This window comes from Diachasma alloeum, unplaced genomic scaffold, assembly GCF_001412515.2.
Source record: "Diachasma alloeum isolate Michigan unplaced genomic scaffold, Dall2.0 Dall_scaffold_00295, whole genome shotgun sequence".
Taxonomy (NCBI): domain Eukaryota; kingdom Metazoa; phylum Arthropoda; class Insecta; order Hymenoptera; family Braconidae; genus Diachasma; species Diachasma alloeum.
In genome coordinates this window covers 635050-651408 of record NW_021680434.1, presented here as the reverse complement: position 1 = coordinate 651408, position 16359 = coordinate 635050, and the positions used below count along the sequence as shown (strand labels likewise).

Here is a 16359-nt window from a genome sequence, read left to right as displayed (position 1 = left end):
CCCCCCCCCCCCCCCCCTAACCACATACAATTATGAATTTTCATAGTTCCTCGTCGTTCTATGATAATTGCGAATTGTTGAAGGTGAATGATCGATGCCTCGAAGAAACACCGGGAAGTGATATTTCGCTAGGCCTGGGGGCCAACGAGGGAAAGCCGGAAATCAGGGCCAGACCTCGAAGAGGTCGTAACACACGTCTTTGTGTATTTACCAGGAAACGGAATCAAAACGTGCGCGTCGTAGGTTCAATGTCACTCGTTTGGCGCTGTTGCCTTCGAGGTTACGAGAGATATAAATTAAAGTGAATAGCACAGATGAGGATTTGAATTTCAAATGGACGGCTATGCGAGTGAGGAAGGGAACAACGAATTTAATTTCATTGGGAGTGAATGTGACTGGTAGAGTTCGAGAATTTTTATTGATGATTTTTTTTTTTTGAAGATTATTTTTCCAACCCAAATATCGGGCAATATAATTGGCACATTCGACATCACTTGGTACAAGCTACAGCCCTGTAGCTTGGTACAAGCTACAGGGTTTTCAACTGATAATTTTTTGATAATTTTCTCTGGTAGTTGCTATATAAAAAACAAAACATCATGCAGTCGAATTAACCCCTCGTCAAACTGACAGATTGAATTCAATTGTGGTAATCCGAGGATTTTTATTCGAAATGAGTGTTAATTATACAATTTTCGTTTCTCAATTGTGAGGTTCGTCTCATGGTCCAATTATATTGCCCGACATTTGGATTGGAAAAATAATTCCCCGAATACCACACGAGCTGCAAAATTAATCGGGCATTTTCCTCAAGGTTCCCTGCATACAAATGAAGTCGTCAAGTTTTTCAGAAAAATCGCTTGTGCTTCGCACTCGTGATTTTTTAACCTGAAAAACTTGACTCCTTCGTTTATTTGCAACGAACCTATCGGAAAATACCTGATAATTTTGAAGCTCTTGTGGTATTACAAGTGATAATTTTTTTTTACGAATAACAAATTTTGGCTGCAGTTTTCGGCGGATTTGCTCGAAATTTTTATCACGTCGGTTCCACTGAAATTTCAAGGGATTTTGTCAGAGTCGATTAAGTGATTGAAATCCTAAAATAGTGAAAGAAACTCGCGAAATCGTAGAAAAACTGGTGGTCAGGAACGATCCACTTAACCTCACGTGTCAAACAAATTTTCCCGCACCTTATCATCCTTTTATTCATCAAAATATTTTTCCAAGGATAAAATGTATTGTTTAATGATTGATCTATCACAGCGGATAATTAAAAAAGAGAAAGGAGCAAAATTACAGTGCAGAGGAGTTGGAGAAGGCACTGGCAGCGCTGAAAACTGGGTACAGCTCAGGAGCAGTGGGCAGACTACCAAATACCAAGCGACCTTTATGAGAAAAATATAACAATTGTATATATAACTAATTGAATAAAGACTCTAAGTTTAGGGCCTTCGGTCGTTCGAGTACTGATTCAAGAGCCATTTGACCGTTCGACTACTGACGTTTCGACCGACTCGCCAATTTTCTTTTACTATTATTCACAGGTGCATGAATTTTATATCAAATGGATTTTTTTTCTACGTGAATAATATTGAGATTTACAAAGAATTAATTTTTTGGCGATTCTACATCTGAATAATGAGAAAAACGCATTTTATTACTGGAAAATTCTTACACATTCGGGTATTTCCCAATATTTCAGGGAAATATTGATTCTTAAATTGGTAACTGAGAGGATGAATATTATTTATAGTAAATATTCTACACTTTCCGTGTAATTCAAATAATAAAGTGAGTTTTTCTTACACGGAGAGAAATGTTCAGTAGAAATTACGGAACTCTCACTTCACTCACCGATTACGGAATCGATTCAAAAAATTTAAGTGACGGTATCGTAATTTTTCAGAGAAGATTCAGATAAAAATTGCGGAACGCTCCGGAAAAATTCCGTGACAGTTCCGTAAAGTTTCCTACAACCACATTTCGCTCTGGAATTACGGAAAAGATACGTCATTTTTATTGAATATTTCTCTCCGTGTATGGAAATCTTTTCTCATAATCATAATTTTCATTTCAGAGGGAAAAAAAGGTCGGACTGAGTTTATTTTCCAATTGTCAATGATGGAATAAACCATTCGATATTTTTGCAGTGAAAATTTGGGAGCAATGCCACAAATCAAGTCCCAAAAGTGAAAACCGTTTAGAGAAGGGTGAAAAAGGCCTGCCCGAAAAATAAAAATACCGGGGGATTGTGGCACACGTGGCCGAACGTGGGTCCAATTAGGTGTGTCACGGTATTTCCCATGGCATACGGGCAGATGGGGGTCTCTCGCTTCAGCACAAGCGTGGGTGACTCCATCCCCCTCTGACGTGAAGCCCAAGTGGGCATAGGGGTTTTCTTTCAAATCCCGTGGAGATTCTCATGCCTCTAAATTTAACCCCGAAAAATTGTTCTTCCCACTTTCTCTCTCTCTCTCTCTTTCTTTTCACCGATGCCCTGACCCGTGTAGTGATCATGCGGGCAGGCTTGTACTTGCGGGTATCAAAAGCCTGTCAAAATGGGTAGCAAATATTTTTTTCTGTACTGCTTCTCACAATTTCTCGTCTGGGAATTGGTATTACATACTTCCCAAACTCGAAAACTTGAAAATCACTACAGAAAAATATTGTTCCTGGCCTGTTGCGATGGGGTTTTTTTACTCGTGTGGTTGGCCAGTCCTCGCCTACGGCTCGGAGGCCAACGCCACACGAGTAAAAAACCCCATCGCAGCAGGCCGGAAAAATACTATTTTTCAAGTTTATAATTTTCAAAAATGTGAATAAATTGAATTGAGAGTTTGCTATTTTGGAGCTTTTAATTTTTTTTCCATCAATTAATTAATTTATTTGTTTTGCATTATTATTCATACTATTCATTGTCAATAACTAAAGAATGAATAATAAAGTATTATTTATTTTCCTCAATGGATAGTCTCTTTAAAATGGGAGTCATAAAAAATTGTAATTTCCTTGTATTACAATTCACTTTATTATTCCATTGAAAAGTATTGAATATTCAATTTCCTGAACCGTCACTTGAATCATAAAATCCTGAGTAAAGTAATCCCAAGAGAATGTATCAAACTTTGTTTTAAAGTGTACAATTGAAAAGATGAGAATGAACTGAATTGAAAAATTATTATTGTTGAAGTTTTCATTCGTGTTTTATTTCCAGAATAATATTATTAATACATAAAATGAATAATAAATCATTATTCATTTGCCTCAACACACAATCTCTTTAAAAATTTTGGTCATAAAAAAATCATAATTTTTATCGATGATAATTAATGGTTTAATTTCATTATAAAAATATTTACAGTTCAATTCCTCCAACTGTCACTTGAATCATGAAAATTCATCTCGGGCAAACTGATGCCGAGAAAATAAATCTAGCTTGAAATGATGCTACGGTCGATTAGACTCGTCTCAATTAACCGAAAACAAGTCGATTATGACCGATGAAATTCAGGAGCGGCTACGGCTGAGAGTAATTCCCCGCAGTCTCGAACAAAATGGCTTGGTCCCCCGATACCGATACAACCTGAGTAATAACAACAGCGAAGAAAAAAAAAGCCTCCAGACGAGGACTATTTAGAAGCCGCTCGGTTGCGGCTGGCCAATGTTATTACTCCTCTCGCTCACTTTGGTTGCGCTCGCATGAATAGAAGGCTAGTCTTTCATTCATACGAGAGAGCGCCATATCTAACAAACGCGGTTATATGTAACTACACACAAATCGTGGGGGCTCTGGGTCTCCTCCAGTACCGAGAAAAAAGAGTGTATTATGCTGGCGCAAGGGGAACTCTGCGTGAAATTCAGTATGATACGTTCTCCGAGTGGGAGCTCTTGTTCAACTGTGCACTGTTCAAAATTTTCCACTGAAATTTATGATAGGAGTCTTCGAAATCTCTAAAGAGTAAATTTTCAGTGAAATTCCAGGGAATTTTACTGGGGAAATTTACAGGAAAATTAACAGGGAACTGTAAATTTCACTTTAAAAATTTCGGTTAGAAAATTTCCACTGAAATTTCCGATAAGAGTCTTGGAAATATCTAAAGAGTAAATTTTCAGTGAAATTCCAGGGAATTTTGGCACTGAAAATTCATAATTTCACGGAGAAATCAGTGGGAACTGTAAATTTCACTTTAAAAATTTCAGTTAGAAAATTTCCACTGAAATTTTTGATAAGAGTCTTCGAAATTTCTAAAGAGTAAATTTTCAGTGAAATTCCAGGGAATTTTGGTACTGAAAATTCATAATTTCATGGAGAAATCAATGGGAACTGTAAATTTCACTTTAAAAATTTCGGTTCGAAAATTTCCACTGAAATTCCCGATAAGAGTCATGGGAATTTCTAAAGAGTAACTTTTTCAGTGAAATTCCAGGGAATTTCGACATTGAAAATTCATAATTTCATGGAGAAATTAGTGGCAATTGTAAATTTCACTATAAAAATTTCGGTTAGAAAATTTCCACTGAAATTCCCAATAAGAGTCTTGGAAATCTCTAAAGAGTAAATTTTTAGTGAAATTCCAGGGAATTTTGGTACTGAAAATTCATAATTTCATGGAGAAATCAATGGGAACTGTAAATTTCACTTTAAAAATTTCGGTTCGAAAATTTCCACTGAAATTCCCGATAAGCGTCTTGGAAATTTCTAACGAGTAAATTTTCAGTGAAATCCCAGGGAATTTCGACATTGAAAATTCATAATTTCATGGAGAAATCAGTGGGAACTGTAAATTGAACTTTAAAAATTTCGGTTCGAAAATTTCCACTGAAATTCCCGATAAGAGTCGTGGGAATTTCTAAAGAGTAACTTTTTCAGTGAAATTCCAGGGAATTTTGGCATTGAAAATTCATAATTTCATGGAGAAATCACTGGGAACTGTAAATTTCACTTTAAAAATTTCCACTGATCAGTGAGAACCGTAAATTTCAGTTTAATTATTCGGGGGAAATTAATGAAAACTCAGGAAAATTCAGAAACCTCAAACTCCATATTCCGCAGAATTTTCAGAGAATTGCTACAAAACTTGCTTCAATTCTAATAATTTTTGATAAATGTGAAGAAAGACAGCCCCACATGAATTTCATTTATCACCTCTAATAATCGATAAATGAAGGAACTTTAAGTGTTTCAAGGTTCAATTTGACTGTCGGAGATGCGTTGTTGGGGATTAATCGCAGAAAAACCCTCAGTGATAGTGGCAACTGAGGAATGAGAAAGGCAGCGGCATTCGGCACCAAAAATAATCCCCCTAATATGGTTAAGTTTTCAGAAAGATCGGTGGTGGGGACCTCTTTCTCAACATTTACCATAATTCATATAGATGATTTTGCAAATGCCTTCGAAACGTCAAAGAACATCAAAGAACATTTTTTATACTCCACGATTTTCTCTCCAATTATACTATCAAATTAATAAATAATTAATAAACGATCGATAATTAATACTTCATCATTTTATTATTAATTTCATCAATCATTTTTTTATCAATTAATTTTTCACCTACTTCTTATTTTTATTATTTTCTCACTCATTCATTTCTTATTATCACGTCCCTCAAAATAAAAATTTAATTTTTCTCCAGCCCACCGCCGGTCGAAAAACCTCGCGGAAATCCCGACTCCTCACCGGCAACAGAGCCTCCGCTGTTGCCAAGTCTCTCAAGCGCGCCAGCGCCTGAGACGCGTTTCCAACCAAGAAGGGGTTGCTCCGGGACTCGAAGAAAGAGCTAGTATCACCAGATACACAACACACACACACACATCCAGCTCCTTCACAACTCCAAATCCAAAAAAAAATAATAATAATCCCGTCGGTTCGCCGAAGGGGTCGAGGAGACAGCGGCAGGGGGACCTCGGAGGGGGGCAAAGGGGGGGAGGCTATCACGCAGGTCGTACACAGTTCGTGGTACCTCGGCTACCGTCGCCGATTGGTCGAGCGCGTTGGCACCGCCCCTCCCCCCCCACGGTGCCCCCACCGCGTCGAGTAACGAAAACTCGGAGCGTCTTTACGCCGGTCTCTCTCCCATGGCTTCAGTCAGCTCTCGGGCGCTTTGCGAGTAACAACTTGCTCTCCGTGGAGGGATCAAACGTTTCACGACGAAAATAAAAAGCATTAAAAAAATTCTCCATCTCCGGAATACGATAAATATCGTGAGCTAGAGGCTGAGAGCTGTTGAATAACGCGAGTAATAAGTAAATTGGGAGTTGTGTCGATTTTCCTTGTCACGTCGACGATAAAACGGTGGCTTTTAGTTAATTTAATGAACAAATCCTCATTCTCGGTGCTGAGAGTAGGGATTCAGACGTGAAGTTGTATATCTGGTTAATTGTGGTTTAATGACAAACAAATGGTAACCGCACGACAATACTCAACGATAGTGGCAGTTTTGTACCAGTTTGTGAACAAATAGTTGATTATCAATTATTACGAATCGACGTTTCTTATTTTTAACCTTTGATCTCTGTGAGTCAAGCCCCCTCAACGTCACGCATTACAACGAGTGTTATTGCTGTATCGGGACAAAGGAAGTGAGACGAACTTTTATTGTAGGTTTTTTTTTGTTGGAAAATCAAGTGGTTCTGTGCGTTTTATTCTGTTGATCTTTTTTTTTTTAATTTGGAGTCAACATGTCCACCGCCGTCATGAGCACACCTATGTTCGAGTGCACTGAGCATTTGTTCAAGGTAATTATTTTTTTGTTTTCATTTGAGAAGGCGAATGTTCGATTTTTTTTTGGGGGAGAGGGGGTTGAGGGCCCAAAATTGCGCATGACTTGAAAATATTCGGATCTCTCGGCGTTCGCCTTAAAGTTATGTGAATTGAGTAGTCGAGTCGTTGAGTGGAGCGAGGGATAATTAATTCAAAAGGCTAAAAAAATTATTGATCATTGATCATTTTTTCTAGGAATTCTAACTTTGATGAGTGCAATAAATTGATTCCTCGAACTTTTTCTTCGATTATTTTTTTGAGTTAAAGTCTCTCGGTTAACTGGGAGTTTCGACATAACACGCCATTTCAAACACGCAAAAACATAAATTGTCTGTTAGAAAGGTTGACACTGACCATAATTTTCATATTGAGCACAGAATTTTTTCCCGTTTTTGGATTTTTTTTAAAGATTTTAATACTCTTCTTAACCTCGAAAAGCGCATTTTTTCATTAGACTGTGTTATTTTTCCACATATAGATTTATTATTATTAATTACACTGGAGTGGGGATGGAGTACGAACTCAAACAGAATGTTTCTATTCATATTAACTGTCGTCTAGGATTTATTTGGGGTTTTAATCCTCAAAATGAAAGTTTTGTTTATATTATTTTCATACGGCCATGCTTAGAGTGGTATGAATAAACTTGAATTGAGTCGTTGAGTGGAACAAGAAGGAATAGATTCAAAAAGCCAAAAAAAAATATTCATCATTGATAATTTTTTCTAGGAATTCTAACTTTCATGAGAATAAGACAAATCCATCAAATTATTTCTTCAATTATTTTCTTAAACAATAGTCTCTCGGTTGACTAGGGGATTTCGACATAACACGCAGAAACATAAATTGTTTATTAGAAAAGTTTGACACTGACGATAATTTTCACATTGAGCACAGAATTTTTTTCCCGTTTTTGGATTTTTTTTAAAGATTTTAATACTCTTCTTAACCTCGAAAAGCGCATTTTTTCATTAGACTGTGTTATTTTTCCACATATAGATTTATTATTATTAATTACACTGGAGTGGGGATGGAGTACGAACTCAAACAGAATGTTTCTATTCATATTAACTGTCGTCTAGGATTTATTTGGGGTTTTAATCCTCAAAATGAAAGTTTTGTTTATATTATTTTCATACGGCCATGCTTAGAGTGGTATGAATAAACTTGAATTGAGTCGTTGAGTGGAACAAGAAGGAATAGATTCAAAAAGCCAAAAAAAAAATATTCATCATTGATAATTTTTTCTAGGAATTCTAACTTTCATGAGAATAAGACAAATCCATCAAATTATTTCTTCAATTATTTTCTTAAACAATAGTCTCTCGGTTGACTAGGGGATTTCGACATAACACGCAGAAACATAAATTGTTTATTAGAAAAGTTTGACACTGACGATAATTTTCATATTGAGCACAGAATTTTTTTCCCGTTTTTGGATTTTTTTTTAAAGATTTTAATACTCTCCCTAACCTCGAAAAGTTCATTTTCTCATAAGACGCTGTGTTATTTTTACACATCTAGATTAATTATTATCGATAATAATAGACTGAGGATTGAGTACAAACTCAACCAGAATATTTTTATTCATAACTTTTGTTGAGAATTTATTTCGCATTTTAATCTTCAAAACACAAGTTATGTTTAGGGGAGGTTGGGGTAAAACGGACACTTTTGATTTTTTTTCGAGTGTCAATGAGGGGTTGAAATGTTGATGAAATTTAATAATTTTTTTTCAATACAAAGAACAACTCTTTCCCTTTGTGGTGAGCCTAAACTTAGATCAATTGATAAATTTGTTTCTGAGTTATGAGTAATTTTTAAAAAGTCTAAAGTGTCCATTTTACCCCACCCTCCCCTATGTTAATTTAATCGAATCCTGCGGAAATTGGCTGAATTATCCAGCAAAAGACCTTGAATTCGATTTAAGGGGAAAGTCCCAATTTTGTGCACCAGAAAGACGGAAATTTCAGAATTTACATGAATCTTCAAGTGAAAAAGAATATTTATTCTTCAATTCCTTGAAAATTCGGCGAAATCTAGAATTCAAGGAGAGATTTCTCAATTTTCCTGATTTTTCATTAATTTTCCCGGAGTAATTAAACTAAATTTTCCAGTTTCCACGAAATTATGAATTTTCAGTGACAAAATTCCAGTGTAAATGTTTTTTTGTCACAAATTTCCAAGTCTTACCGGAAATTCCAGTGGAAAATATTCAACAGCGTAATTACGGTTCCATGTTTTCGGGATTGTGGAACGGGGGGGAGATTGAATTGTCGAGGTGAGAGTGAGATGAATCATCTCTCACCATTGGAAAACTCAACACTCGCCTTTCTTCACTCGGTTTCACTCGGGCGACGGTGAAATCAAACAAAAGAGAGAGATGGGCTTCAAGGGTTTTGAGGGGAATTTGCGAGGGGTTTGTTTGGATTCACAGGCCAGGACTTGTTGCTCCTTGATCCATCCCCACTCCCAGCGTTTCGGGGAACAAGATGGCGAGGGTTGGAATCGAAAACAAACGTGTGGGGTATTGAAGCAAGACGGGGCGATTTTAAAGGTGAACTGAGGCGTTTTCTACATCAATTGGGGGATTTATTTCTCGATGTAGAACGCGATTATTTTTGTTATTGTTTTAGGGATTTAGGTATCGGGTATTTCGCTTGAGTGAAACGAGAATGTAAATTATTCAACTTAATCAATTAGTGAAATGTTGAAAATTTTGTTCAACATTTTATTTTATTGTAAAATAGTGTAAAATTCTATTTTAATTTTTTAAATAAATTTTTTGTAAATGTTGAACACTTGTTGAACATTTTATTTTACACTATTTTACAATAAAATAAAATGTCACCAAGTGTTCAACATTTTTTTTTTTCGGCACCGAGTGGGTTTCATTTTATTTATTTTTATTTTTTTATTTTATTTATTTTTATTCGGTACTGAGTGGGTTTGGGGGGAATTTTTGGTGCCAAGATGTCAAGTATCTCGAAAAAAAAAACAAATGTTTGGGGGAATAAAAGTAAGAGGACGCGATTTTAGAGGTGAAATGAGTCATTTTAAATTGTGTGCAACTAATTATTTTGATTATCCTTCCATTGGATTTAGACGTAAATGTCTCATGATGACAATTAAATCTGTTGGACATTTAATTTTGTATAGGAGGCATTCCTTGAATGAAACGACAATGAAAATAATTCGACTGAATCTATCAATGAAATATTCAGTATTTTATTGAAATGGGATTATTTAGTTACTGAGTGGGAAATTTTGGAGTCAAGATGCTCACAATTTAAAATCGAAAACAAACATTTGGAGATTTGAAGTGAGACAATCGGGCTTATGCCTGGGATTGTTTCTTACATTCGCAAAAATGAGCAAATGATTGTTTTCATTATTGTTTCATGGATCTAGGGGAAATTATCTCGGTTGAGGGGCAATTTTTTGAGACAACTCGGTTGTAGAAGTGAAATGAGTCATTTTATCAGTCAATTGACTGTTTATGTTTATGTAAATACTTCTGAGACCCACAAAAATGAGTAAACGATGTTATCAATAATCATTTTGGGAATTCAGAAGAACCTGGACAAAACAAAAACCAAAAAATATTTCGCGACGCATCTAAATCAAATGAAACTCTTCATTCAAAATTTTCCCATGCACTCCAAATAAATTCTCTCTCAGAATAAAATAAACATAGAGAATCAATTTATCGATAAGTTGTGTTTCTGATAATGAGCGTAATTGGAAATTGATGGGTTCCGTGACCCCTCAGGGTTTCAAATGATCGTTTCAATCGCCATTTTGGAAATTCAAGGCGTTATTCCCTCACTAATGACACGAATTTCTCGATTATTCCATCAGTCAGTCGATGAAACAGAGAAAAATCACGGTTTTCTTCCGAGAAAACGATTCACTTTCCATTTCTTGCGACTTTTGCAAAGTCACAACATCCGAGTGCACAACTGTTTTTCACGGCAATCCGGTGAAGATTTGTACGAACTCTTCATTAGCATTGAGAATAGTAAGTAAAATTGCGAGTGGATGAAAAAACTTGATTGATTAATTCAATTTGACTCGAGAAATTTACAAAAAAAATTCTTCGTCATTCCCACGAGTTGCATTGGGCTTGATACGTCCAGAGAATTTTCTGGTGTTTTTTTATTCACGTGTCACACGCGACCTACACTAAAAAATCTATTTTCGAAGGGGATAATTCGTTTCGTGCAGTTGAGGCATTTTTTCGCTTTCTATTCCCCTCGATTTGATTTTTTTTAGTGGAGGAAATCGCGGGAAGTGATGAGACACTAATTTTTTTTTGACGTTCTCGATACGTTTGCGTGGATAATTAAACGATTTCCGGTGTGATTGTTCGTACGCCCACTTTTAGAAACCCACTTGTCATTTCCCGCCTTCTACGATTTTGATTATTCAAGAGTGGTATTTTATTTGTCGAGGCGATGATGTTGTGAATGACTATCTCGGCAGATTTTTGTGAACATTATCCAAATTTTTGAAAAATATTTTCAATTATTTAGAAATTTATTGAAAAAACGGATCATTAAAAATTTTGAAGGACTTTTTAATGCACTCCATCGCGATAATCTCGGAAGCTACTGGGTTTAGGGGAAAATGTCAAAGGACAATTTTGTTGTAAATTTAATTCTCTACAAAAACTGTCCTGTGGCTTTTTTTCGTAAAAGTACTCTTTAACGAGGTAAATGAGAAGTTAATGAGAATAGGTCAGGATAAAACGAACGATGTTCAATCATTAATAACTCAAGATCGGCAGAGAGAAGTTAAACAATTTTTATTTTATTTTCAAGGTATTTTTTCAAGCTTTAAAATGAGACTTGACTTATCCCAATCGCATCATTTCGCCAGGAGATATCCTTGATTTAAGAAGATTGCTTGCACTTCACCTTCCCACGGAAATGTTCAACTTTAAAAAGTTGAATCATCTCCTTAATGAATGGATTCAGAGAAAAATATGAAAAGAACAATTTCTTCGGAAATTTAATTCTCTACAAAAAATGTCGAGTCACATTTTCCCCTAGAACCACTCCGCACCCAGATAACCCCATAATTACCAATCACAAACCCTCAATTCTCCCCATTGACTCCAGAATAATCGTTTCGGTGGGAAAATATTGTTTAAAAAATCGTTGAAACCCACCAAAATACCCGACAATAACCTGGAATCACGCTTGGCTTCAATGGAGACTTCTTCTGTCAGTTGCAATGAGGGTAAAGAAGCCCAGAAGAGAAGAAAGAACCACCACGAAAAAGGGAAAAAAACACGGTGAACGAGGGGGAGGAAAACCTGTTGCTCGTCTCCGTTCCACGGGGCTGGGCATTGAGTAACTCACCCCTCGTTCTTCCCCCATTGTCGTAACTCCCCTTTTCACTCCACAACTCACATGTACCCACGTGCATAGCACACTTTACACTGCTGCGAATAAAAAGAAATATAAGAGATTTCGTGTTCCATTGTAAAAAAAAAAAAGTAAAATAAAATACCGATTCTGGGGGCATTTGTGCAGCCCGAAAGGTGGACGGTAAAAATTTTTCCCATATTCCTGAAAAGAAACCTGACACAGAAAGGCAGAAAGGGAGGGCTTCCGTGCACCTTGTGGCGTTCTTNTTTTTTTTTTTTTTTTTTTTTTTTTTTTTTTTTTTTTTTTTTTTTTTTTTTTTTTTTTTTTTTTTTTTTTTTTTTTTCAAATGCTCAAACGATTCGGGCGAAATCTGCCATTATTGGCGCAATTGGATGAGTGGGGCGAATCTGGGAGACGGCTGCTCTATTATCGCCCGTATAATCAGCAGCACGTAAATGTTGGCGATTTTTCAAATGGACAGGATAGAGTAAAAAATTTTTTCGCGGGGAGCAGTAATAGTTGGAAATCCGTGAGGGATTTTTAAGGACTGAGATAACGGTTGTTGTATTCACAAAAGTGAGGGCATAATTATTTTAATTATTGGTAAAGGTATGTAGGGGGAAATAGCTAATGGTGATAATTGAATTTTGGGTAATTCAATTCTGCATTTATTAAGGTGTTTTGTGTGAAAAGCAAAAATAATGAGAAAAAAAGGGAAAATTCATGGGAAAAATGCCTGAGTATGCTGCATCGTTGAGAATTCTTGCACATTTTTTTTTCAGATCTCAGTCTCAAGAAAAAAATTGTGACATTTGGGTGTTTTTGTAAGCCCTCCAGCTGTAACCTCCGAGGATACCCCACTCTCAATTAGGGAAATTTCCATGACACCCGAAAAAATAATCAATTATTGAGGAAAAACTAGTGGGTGATAAATCAAATTTTTCTTGAGAACACGTATAAGTTACAGATTTTTTTCATATTTCATGAGAAAGTTATTTGAACAAATGATTCGGAAAATTATGAGTTTCGGGGCAATAACGCCCTCACGCGCAGGCGCGTGATTCGAGTGTCAGTGAGCATCATGGGAAAGGTATGGGTTGGACCATGGAACTGAGAGAGAGAAAACACTCGACAGGTTTACCAACTCGAGACGCATTTTAATATTATTTCAATAATTAGAAAAACATCCAATAAAAATTATTTGAGACCCGTAGATGATGAGAAAAAAATCAATCAATCTGATAAATAAAATCAATATTCAAAAAATTATCAAATGCGCACTTAAATAGTTACTTGAAAATTGGAAAATTTCGTGCTTCACCCCCCTGTGATCTACAGGCGAAACACCATAACTGAATCGGTCAGTGAAATGCTCGATATTTCTTATAAAAATGGGACTATTTCAATAACGAGTAGTTCCGGAAAACCATTAAATTGAAAATTATATTTGTGACATTTTTTCTTGAAACCCCCAGTTCGCGAGATAATTTCAAATGACCAAAATGCGAAAAATTCCACGGTTGAATTATTTCAAAAATCCATTTTCATAAAACTGCAGGTATCTCCGAAACGATTGGATTTAGAGAAAAATGTGAGGAGACCTTTTTTATAGCTGAGGAAATTTCCGAGAAAACATGTCTCGTGCTATTATCTCCTAAATCCACTGGCTTCCGAGATAAGCGTACAGAACCAAAATGATGGATTCGTCGCACGTTCTACCACTTTATTTCCCCCCCGGACTTGCGCACTTTTAATTTCACACTTCAAGTAATAATTCCGAAAGAAAAAGACAAACGACGTATATACCGCCTGCGTACTGGGAATATTTTTGGGTGTTGAGTTGTGACCTTGACTCGATGACATCAGACGTGGAATAACGAAGAGAAGGTGACGAAAAAGGGGGAAGAAGCCGAATAATGTACAAAATATGGTGTTTACAAGGCGTAACGATTTACCCGGCACTGATGCGTATCGAAACTCAAGTGTTCAAGTGTTTACCTTCGCGACGATGAAATTTTCAAGCGAAGAGAATTCGCCAATTGAAGTCAATTTCAATCAAAAATCCTCATTTCTCAGGCTCAATCTTCCAGTCGAGTAAAACAGATCGTCTTCAATCGTCAATATCTTCCGACTCAATGGTCCGATTTGAACGAATCACGTTTCATTTTCAAGCTTGAAAAAATATCTTGAAGATGAAAAAAAAGTCGGGAAATTCCACTCAGCCCTTCTTTAGTTATCGACGGTTAAATACGGGCCTTCTACCCCACTCTTCTCTACCTGGTAAAATCCACAAAAATCTGGGTTTTAACGGTCTCAGGGGCATTTTCGCGATTTTAATTGAGGGTACTAATTACTGATATCAATCCTAGACTACTGTAAACCCGTACAGGGCATAATAATCCATCCGGCAATGACATCTCAACTGAATTCAATCAAAAATCCTCATTTCTCAGGCTCAATCTTCCAGTCGAGTAAAACAGATCGACTTCAATCGTTAATGTCTTCCGACCCAATGGTCCAATTGGAAAGAGTCACGTCTCATTTTCAAGCTCGAAAATATATCTTGAAGATGAAAAAAAATTCGGGAATTTCCACTCAGCCCTTCTTGAGTTATCGACGGTTAAAGACGGTCCGTTCTACCCCACTCTTCTCTACGTGATAAAATCCACAGAAATCTGGGTTTTAACGATCTCAGGGGCATTTTTGAGATTTTAATTGGGGGTACTAATGACTGATATTAATCCTAGACTGTTGTAAACCCGGGGGTATCCGAGCGAAAGGGCTGGACACGCTCTTTTGCACCGGAAAGGGAAACCTTTCACGCTCCGGTGGAATCGCGTCTGCCGGTTCGAGGAGTTTTTAAACGTTGAGTCGGATTTTTGTATCGCGAGTGAAAACAGCGATGTGGGGTAACAATGGATAGAACAGAAAACCGCTTGTTCGAGACAGTGTGACGTTACTGGTGTTTGTTGTGGGATAAAAGAAGCCATTCAGCGGCGAACACTTTCCAATGTAAACAAAGAGGGCGAGTGACTTATATTTTTTTCTGAGTAAAATTATTTAATTTAAGTTCACTGCTCGTATGGGGAGATAAAAATTCTCGAAATAAATACACTGGTTGTATCCAGTGCAACAGGTTTATTCTTTGCTCGTCTGAGAACTTGACTTTTTAATTTTGCAATGGATTTTTTTTTTTTTTGAACATTTTTGTGATAATTTTTTGGAAGTTGATTCCAGGCCAAAACAATGAGGTTTTGGAGAGTCCAAATGTAAATTTTAATCGTTTATTCATAAGACGGATATATTTTTCAAGTTATTTTTTTGTGAAATGATTTTTCTGATTTTTTTGACTCGATTTAATTGAAGAAATGGAGATGGAAATTCTGTAAATTTATTTATTAAAATGAAAAATACAAATTTTTGAAGATTACGGTATTTGTGTAAATAATTCACAAAAATAAATTTTCTACCCCAAAATCATTTTTTTGAATTCGTGAAAATTTTCTCTACATTCAAATTCAACCGAAAATAAGATTTATTTTTTATACCTTCTTTGATTTTTTCAAAACCCCTCTGCAAAATCTCAGATAGCCTAGGAGAATGGGTAAATAAGAGCAATTTTTCTAAAAAAAATGCATTTTAACAGGGGCATTTATGGGAATTCGGAAAAAAAAAATTAAAAATAAAAAAAAAGTCGCCATATTCCTGAAATTTCTCACTTGAGTGGAGCTTTCATGGAGGAACATAAAAAAAAATAATCCAAGTGGCCTAGGAGAATTGTTTAGAAGGGATAATTAAAAAACTCATGAAAAATAGGAATTCTGCGTGCGCAACTTGGAATAGCGGCAACGCCAAGGTTAGAAATCGTGGAGGGGTAAATCGTATTTGCGCGGCAAATACGAATGGAGTTGTGAATGATACATTTCGCTATGGGAAGGAACACAACAGCTGAGTGAATCAGTGCTGCCAACTCGTACCTCGAACGGCACGACGTTGTCACTTTTTCTATCCATATTAATTATTTTCCAACAAGATTTATACGCGCGCTATGCGCGCGCTGATCTATTCATTTGTTGGAATGAAGAAATGGAATTCATTAAATTTCATTTTCTCATGAATACCTTATAAATATTGATAATGAATCAAAGAGAATTCGACTAATGATTGAAGTGAATAGCGAAGTAGAGTAAAAGAATCTATAAAGAATTTTTCATTTTC

General features: G+C 36.2%; 1 protein-coding gene across 1 annotated transcript in view; it reads left to right on the top strand.

Moving 5' to 3' along the window:
• Positions 1–6082: 6082 nt before the first annotated feature.
• Positions 6083–16359, top strand: part of LOC107039295 (protein TIS11-like) — an 18772-nt gene continuing 8495 nt past the window's right edge. Inside the window, exon 1 of the mRNA XM_015258847.1 lies at positions 6083–6741. Within this exon, the coding sequence (XP_015114333.1) occupies positions 6685–6741 (57 nt within the window). The 5' untranslated portion in view covers positions 6083–6684. The remainder of the gene's footprint in view (positions 6742–16359) is intronic.